The following is a 9,128-nucleotide window of genomic DNA, read 5'->3' on the forward strand; positions in this document are numbered from 1 at the left end:
TACATGAAAAAAAATATGATTAAAGTGGAAGGACCTTAATTCCCAAATAGTTATTTCTAGAATAACTATTGCATTTCCTCACTCTATGTGCAAATCTGCTATCAAGTACTCAGAAGTGGTTAATAAATTTCCCACATGCTTTTGGCTGATGAAAAAATTCCTGTGTCCAATTCTTTAGTTTTTCTTTCAGGATCAGCTGTAGAATTTCATGTATTAGTAGAATTCTAGAATTTCAGTCCAAATGAGTAGTCACCAGGTAATTCCACGAACAATAGGAGGAAGTGCTAAACACAAGCATTAGGATACCAGTGAGTCCAACACAACATTTTATAATCCATGCAGAAAAAGAAATGTTTTGCCTACTCAGGCCTTGATATCCAGTAGCTTCCAGTCATCAGAAACTCTTTAGCTTATTCCATATTTCACAGATAAAGGCTCCACAATGTTGTCACAAGCTGGGTATAATGTATTTTTCCTTGGACCTTCCATTTTCTTGTCTCTGACTTAGACTCCAGGCACTTGTTTGGTTCACCGATGGTGCCATAGCACTGATCTTATCCTAATAGTTGACATCACATGCTTTTAGACACTGTGAAAACAGCATGTTTGGGATTAGGTCCATGGAGCAGCGGTCCAAAATACTGGTAGCTAGTACACGAAGAGCCCAAGCTTGGCGTTGCTTTGACTTGTTGCAAGGTTGATAATTCTTCCCATGAAAACTCACATCGGACACGGTCAGAAGCATGGCACTCAGTCTCTCTTCAGTAAGAACAATAACCACACAACAGCAACAGACCCAGAGTAGTACTATGACCTTGACTTCTGTCACCGTAAGCTTGTTCCATGGGCTCTCTTGGTATCCTAACAATGACAAAGTCTAGTGATTTCTGTCGAAATGTATTCCCTCATTTCATCATGATCCCAGCTTCCATCACGTTCAAGTCTAGTCAGCTGGGGAAGTTTTGTTGTTTCATTTGAAGATGTCAATTTGGGGCCCACTGATTTTTACAAATGCCTCATGAAAATTTCTTACAAAGCACTCACAGTGGTCTTCCTCTGGAACAGACCTTATAAGGTGATTTCAATTTTAGACACCTAAAACAGAGTATTGATTTCCATAAAAATTTGAATGCTGTTTGTATACCTTATTGTAGATTATATAAATGTTCTGGGATAGCAGCTGTTGCTGGTCCCTTTTACCCATTGGTAGATCCATGCCCAGCAGCTCTGGGTGTTAACAAACCCAGAACAGTATCCTTCTCCAGAGGATTCCCTGGGCCCACAGAAAACTTTGCCTGAATTCCTGGGAGACTCCTGGTCTGTGCCCACTACCCTGCCAGGAGCATCCTGACACCCATGCTGATGACACAGGGTACTAAAACCAAGATCCCTCACCTTCTTGGGATAGGTCTATAATGCCATTCACATTTGAGATCACCCTGTGGAGTCAGGCTGAGACTTGACTTTAGCAAATACCATATCTTTGCTTACCTTCTTCCTCTGCTCTAGCTTTCCTTACTTCCTTCTAGGTCCTACTTTAGGGCATCTCTTGACCAATCACTTGCACAGGAATCCCCATTTTGTGTTCTGCTTTTAGGGAACCTGACCTCAGACAGCAGTCTTATTAACATTAAAAGGTCTACTTCCTTTCCCCCCCTCTTTTTGGTTCCTTAGGCAATTGACATAATAATATCAATTGATATAACATATTTCATATGAATTGTTCTATAATTGATATAACAATTTATTCTTTCTAAGATGCAATTATTAAGCAACCAAAATTTTTTCTTATTTTGATAGTCAGTCTTGATCACTTTTAAAATTAAAACTTAGTTAATAGAGTATGCCAGGGAAATGTATTTCTACTTTTTTCTTTAATTTAGCTCACATCATTTCTTGAGTTTCCCTAGCCACATGGATTTAAGGGAAAAAATTACCAGTGTGGATACACCAGAAATAAGAATTAATACACAAGTAACTTATACTTAGTGGATCCAGCTTATCTTCTTAAACTTCTAGCAGTAGATAATATCTTCTGAATATACCTTCAATTGATTGTTTGGAAGTAAATGGTCCATGTTTGCCACACTTTTTATTCATTTAATATTCATTTCTTGATTTCTTCATTCAACAAATATATACAGAGTGTCTATTGTGTGCCAGGCACAGTATTTGGCACTGAATATATAATTTTGAACAAGACACACTTTTCACTACCCTTGTGGAGCTTACTGGCCTCTTCATTTGTAACTTTGATGTAGGCAGACAGAGGATGGAGGGAAATTGGAGCTATCTTATTGCAACTGCAGATAAATTTTCACTGCTAATCTGAGTTTATGAGAAAATGTATCAAAACAAATATGTAGGAACTAGCCAGATTTGCAGCCAGATTTTCACTAAAAAATTTAACCTGGTACATTGTAGGGGCTCAATAAATATTGTTCAAATGAACGAGTACCCAGTGACTTAATATTTTGTGTGTTTTTTTCCATACCTCTTTCTTATGTAGCAGTAAAAAATAGCAAGAAAGCCACTTAATAATATTCCGACGCCAATCCAAATTGCAATGTATTTTTCATAAGAATTTACAGCATATGAAGTTAAGGTCAAATGCTCACACCTTTCTCCAGTATAACCAGTAAAACACCTTTACAAAAAGAAAAAAATGAATAATTTTAAGATTCACAATGACAGAAATACAAAGAAAAGAATGTTTCAAAGAATGAAGATGCAAATACCAAATGAAAGCCCATCTGTTACAGGTATTGAAGAAGCTATGTATTTTACAATAATCATTTCATTAAGACCTCATATCAATGTGCCTTTCCTCATTGGTAAAATGAAGATAGTACGTGTGCTTTATGCCTTGATCTAGAAAATTTACTTCCTATATAGGAAGATGCTGAGCAAATCAATGATCATCAAAATAGTATTTTAGTTGCTCTAGAATTCTCTATTCTCCAAGTGTTTTTACCATACCCTATTTCATTTCATCCTAATCACATTTGCATGATGTTAAAATGCTGATATGGATTCGGTAGTTTTGAGGTGGAGCATAAGCTTCTGCATTCCTAACAAGCTCCCAGGTTCACAGATGCTGCTAATCTGGGAACCATATTTTTGAGTAATGAGGATTAGGTAGCTTAGAAAAAGACTCCTTAGATATTCAACTACAAAGAGCATTGGTGAGTCACGATCAGATCATGTACCCTTTTATCTCTCCATAAAATAGAGGTGTGTGGAAATGTACTGTGTGAAACACCAGAGGCATAAATTCTTCTCTTGCCTCTAGGACTTGGACAGTTCTTTGCAAATTACCTGCAGATGGCTTTCTTCAACTCACGATGGAAGGCACAAACACCATTGATGCAGTAACTATCGTGGTGTTCCAGGCAAGGATGTGAGAACTTCAAGGCTATTGGTCCTTCTGTGCCGTCATATAGGATAAAGGAGAAATAATATTAACAGATGAAGTAGGTCACATTTTTATAGTAGTTTTATAACATGTTAAAGAGACCTTTAATTTTGATATTCTATGGGTGCTCTGTCCACTGAACTATTGATTGGTTCCCTTGGCAGGTTATATTCACAAAGCTTAGGTTAATATCACCTAGACATATAATTAATTAATTAGGGGATGAAGGTAAATTTCATTCTTTAGAAGCTACATAGTAAGGGATAGATACAAGTTTGCCAAAAGGTGGCAGCATCAACTCTAGTTTTAGAGGCTTTCTAGAGCAAGGCTTCCGAAATGTATGCCTGAATGCTAATAAGTATAAAAGATCTCACACAATTTTTTCATTCTCTCCTTTACACCTAAGAAGTCAGCGCTTAGAAAGATGTGGGTTTATAACTGTGAAACAATGAACTTGATTTCTCTTTTCCCAGAGGAGCATGAGATGAGAACTCCCTCTTATGTGGACTGCCATGAGTGGCTAATTGAAAAGGGAATATTTTCTCTAACTGATTTCAGAAGAGATATGGTTATGACCTACACAAGAAGCCAGAAACAACTTATGGCCCGGGCTTAACATAGTTAAGACAGTACTTTCAAATATCATTTAGAAATTTTATTCACTTAAGAGACATTATGAAATAGTGGGAAAAGCCTTGGAGTTGGAACTTAAAAACCTGGGTTTTGATTTCTAACTCTTATACTGTGCAAGTGGCCACACTTGATAGAACTTTTGTGGCCAAGTGTCCAGAAGCTTCTTTATGGGAAACCCCCCGGGAGAAGCTGCGATGTGGCAAAATGTATTTCCTTCAGGATGCTTACTCTTCATTCCCTGATGTACTCAGGACATACGCTTATATAACCCCTGGGGTTTCTGAAGTGGAAAGCACAGTGGTAAAACTGTATAACTGAGTCCTCTTTGCTATACTTTCATTGCTGATTCTTAAATTTTTCTCAAGTAGATTTAGTGGCATTTTATTTTGTCATTGTTATGAATAAATATGTCATGAATAGCTCCTCATCCTTAGTTATGTTGCACAATATTTGTCTTGCTAAGCAGATTAAGACACTCCTATTTATTTGTTCAGATCTAAAAAGGCAGACTTTTTTTAATAATAAAAATACTAAATTTTTAAGTCCTAAGACACCAACAAGATCCCATGTTGTAGAACTTCCTTTTGGTTGAGAACACATAATATTATCTTAAGATGCACATTCATGTGGAGTCATTAATCTATTTTCTCATTTTAATAATTAATTCTGAAGCAGTGAGAATTTTGCATTATAAACTGAGCTAGGTTCTTCCTACTTCAAGACTAGAACCTGAATCAAGATTTGCTAGAAAATGTGAGACCTGAAAGAAAACATTTCCAAAGAAAGGGTATACTATAGAGATTCATCTTTTCTAAAAAAAAATCTGGATTCAGGTTAAATAAAAAGCAAGGAAAAACTAAAGTTCTCCATCAAGAAAGCAAGGGGAAATGATAGAGATATATTCAATCACTTTTATTTTCATTGTTATTACCTGTAACTTGGAGAATTTTACTTGCAGTTCCCTATTAAGAAAGAAAAAAGTGGTCTGGGCATAATGTTATGAACTCAGTCATAGAGAGAAGCCATATTTTAATTTTCTGCAGTATTATTTTCTACTAAACAGATTTCTTTCCCTTTTTGTTCAAAAGCTCAGAAGACAGGAAGACATAAAAGTCTTTCTAAACCCTACACTTATTTTGGTTTGCAGATTAATAGATATTTAAAAGTTCAAATGGGCCTTGACCGGTTTGGCTCAGTGGAGAGAGCCTCGGCCTGCAGACTGAAGGGTCCCAGGTTCGATTCCAGTCAAGGGCATGTACCTTGGTTGCGGGCACATCCCCAGTGGAGGAGGAGGGTGCGGGAAGCAGCTGATCAATGTTTCTCTCTCATCGATGTTTCTAACTCTCTATTCCTCTCCCTTCCTCTCTGTAAAAAACCAATAAAATATATATTTTTAAAAAGTTCAATGGGTGGGAGCAGGGTGGAGAGAGTTACTGGTAATGGGGAGGGTGGCGGTGAGGGGAAAGGGAAACATTTGTAATGCTTTCAACAATAAAGATAAAATTTTAAAAACTCAAATGGGCAAAAATATTTCAAATACATTTTTAAATTTAAAATTATTGGTGAAATGAATTTTTAAAATATATTTTATTGATTTTTCACAGAGAGGAAGGGAGAGGGATAGAGAGTTAGAAACATCGATGAGAGAGAAACATCGATCAGCTGCCTCCTGCACACCCCCTACTGGGCATGTGCCCATAACCAAGGTACATGCCCTTGACCAGAATCGAACCTGGAACCCTTGAATCTGCAGGCTGACGCTCTATCCACTGAGCCAAACTGGTTAGAGCAGTGAAATTAATTCCTAATTATTACTACCTCATATTCAGAAACAAAATATTTGACTTAATCCTTTTTATTTTCCTGGCGCTGAGAGCATGATATGGCATTTCCTCTGTCCTATGTCACATCACTGATCCCCACATCAGGGGGCAGTATGTGATTTGTGTGAAAATCATAACCATGCAGTACACAGGTCTTGGCAGGTTACAAGCTTTCCAAGTTCACATCTAAGAGTTTAAACAGGTTTGAAAATACGCTGATGCTCAACAGCAGTGGGAAGCTATTCAAGTAATAATAATAATAAAATAGGAAATAAAAAGTGGGTAGAGGAGTTAGAAAATATAGCCTATGTTAAAACAACAAAAGCCCCTCAAAAGAAACAAGGAAAAAATATTTCCAAAGATGAGGGGACATGAATTAAGATTTCATTTTGTAGCCATAATTTCTTTGGCTGCAAAGCTCATAGTCACAGATCAAAATATAATGCCAAAATGGTGACAAATTGCCCCTGGACACATGTGAGTTACAGGGAACCAAGCATGAATCAAGCAGAAAATGTGACATGTTTAAATTAACATTCAGGAAAAGTAACTGGAGACATTTCTTTAATTTCCTCACTTCCTCCTTTTAAAAAGCTAATTCTTTGCAGACCCAATTACCTGTCACTTTGATTTAACATCATCATGCTAAGAGTTGATTATCTCATCATAAAATATATATTAAACATTTTCTAATGTTGCTCTTATTACAATCCAAATTCTCTCAAAAATTAAGAAGTCCCTTGAAATGCAAGGGAAATAATTTAAGGGAAGTCCCAAAAATGCAAAGAAAATACCTTTTGTTTTGTTAACTGTCCAATTACTTGGCTGGGTTTTGATTGCGAGTGTCAAGTTCAAGGCCACCTCTTCACTTAATGCTGCCATTGCTGTATGAAGGGGGAAAAGGTATCTTTAGCAGGTGAGCCCCCTTCTATGTATAAGCAACAGACTGAAAGTTATTCTATTTATTTCCTTTATGTTTTATTTTGAATCCATTTACATTTGAGATCCATAACCTAAGTAGGGCAACTTCTTGACAGTTTCTCATCCATATTCCGTCCATTGACTATATTATAATTATATAAAATAGGGACACATTAATATTTAAGAGAAAGTGAATATATTTATATACTGATTTAATCACGAGGATGCTGTCATATAGTAGTTAAAATGTATTAACCTCCTTTCAGTTTTATAAAGCAAATATGTATTAGGAGAGGAACATACATTACATAAGAAATTAAATTAATTCAGATTCCTTGCACTAATCTTTGTCATGAAGAACAACTATGAAAAGCCAACTTCTCACTCATTGAGAGAAAACAAATCCATTTCACGTTTTACACTGACACAAAGTTAACAAAGAAGAAGAAACCACCTACCATTGAATAAGAGACAGACTGACACTGAAACCCTGAAAGCCATCTCCTGTCCTTGCTGACAGTATCTGCTCTCCTCCGCCTGACTGGTGGAAGGCTTTTATGGAGCACTCTGAGTCTTCCTTGCATTTATATTTGATGAAGCGTCATCTGGCAGTTACCAATCAAAAAAATATGTACTTCTGGCAGCGACTTAAAGCCTCAAGGCGCTCACACACCGGGTGAGGATATCTGTGTTATCTCCCAACATGATCAAGTTTTCCTTTGAAACACTTATTTCCTGTTACCTGTGGGCACAATCGGGAAAGTAAAAGTGCTTAAAACAATAAAAAAAGAATCTGACGTCAGGAAAGGCCCCAGTGGTGTAAAGAGAATTGTACCTGCTCCAACGCTCCTAGCAACCTCTATCAGATTCCAATAAAGGGAGTTTTGATATTTGCAAACTAGGAAACAGCATAACCTGTTAATAAAAGAAATATTCCTGCCAGTTGCACTACCTTTCAGTACAGACTGGGTTTCATTGCAAATCAAGATATTTTGTCACTTAGTGGCAGGGGAGAACAATTTCATTTGTGTAAAAACAGAGGTTTCATATTCCATTTTAGTTTTTGATATCTCATTTTATTATTACAAGTTCTGCACAAATGATTATTTTTAATTGTATAACATTTACCATTATGTCATTCTGCCATTTAATATTTTTCTGAATAAATGAAATGGGCTACTAAGTTCTGGGAACTACATTGCTTAAATTTGTGCCCCAAATGAGTAGACTAGAGAGAGGACCAGGAAAACACAATAATAATAATAACAATAATAATAACATAATAAATTTTCCATTGAAATAAAATTAAAATACTTAGGTTGGTACATCTAATGAATAGAAATTTTAAAACTTAACGCAACATTCAAAATTTTCTCACTGTTAATCTAGTGCCATTTAAAAGGCAAAAACATGTAATTAATGTTAGTACATATTGTGACTATGAGGAGTTTCTCATACATTTTTACTTGTCCCAAATTGTTGTGAACAATTTATAAATACGTTCTGCAGAGTTGTCGTGACTTTCTCTCAGGAATTTCAGTTGCTCATATTTTCTATACCTTAGAAAGCTGTTTAAGTCAAGATAGTTTATCATTTGCATCATGTCCACCCAGCACATTCAATTTACCAGAAAGGATCCCTATTACTATTCAAACATGAATTTGGCTTTAAAAGGCACACAAGAATGAGCTTGTTGAACTCATTATAACTTGGGCAATCACTTACCACAGGCGTCATCATTTAAAGTTAAAAGAATATATAGTCCTTGGCTCACTTTAAATGTGCCTACATTTTGTTTTCTAGTTCTGTGGAGTTTTTTCAACTATTTATTAAGATAATTTCTGGATAATATTTCTCCTAGGCCAATATTACTTGAATTATAAGTCAAATAATCATCTTGTGAACCACTGGTGAGGATTTAAGAAGGAATCATTTACAAAAGATTCAGTAAACTGTCACAACCCATTGCAGTTTTTAGAGGAAGAAGCTAGGACTAATGTCAAATACCTTTATTTTGAAGACTGGGGCATAGAAGTAAAACCAACCATCATCGTAATAACTATTAACTGGTGCTCCCAAGGTACTTTGCATTTTACAAAAGCTTTTTGCGCACATTTCAATTCTTTGTTCAGTAATCCTGGCCCTAACAATTCCAGCATCCATCATATAGTTAATCTGTCTTAAGTGAATAAAGAAATTAACAACAGGTCTTGTTTTTACTCTCATATTACAATAAGATATGAAGGCTCAATAGAATTAAGTGACTTGCCAAAGGCCATGCCCCAGAGTTAAGACTTGCATCTGTGCTCTGATTCCAGACATATGCACTTTCCATT

General features: G+C 36.0%; 1 protein-coding gene across 1 annotated transcript; it reads right to left on the reverse strand.

Moving 5' to 3' along the window:
* Window positions 1-1,040: 1,040 nt before the first annotated feature.
* Window positions 1,041-7,293, reverse strand: EPGN (epithelial mitogen; the record flags this gene model as incomplete). The annotated part of the gene is made up of 5 exons (XM_079769927.1): window positions 1,041-1,095; window positions 2,495-2,647; window positions 3,319-3,427; window positions 6,666-6,755; window positions 7,251-7,293. The coding sequence occupies 5 exons, from the start codon at window positions 7,291-7,293 to the stop codon at window positions 1,041-1,043; spliced, it is 450 nt and encodes a 149-aa protein (XP_079626053.1).
* Window positions 7,294-9,128: the final 1,835 nt, after the last annotated feature.

This window comes from Cnephaeus nilssonii (assembly GCF_951640355.1).
Source record: "Cnephaeus nilssonii genome assembly, chromosome: 1".
NCBI lineage: Eukaryota > Metazoa > Chordata > Mammalia > Chiroptera > Vespertilionidae > Cnephaeus > Cnephaeus nilssonii.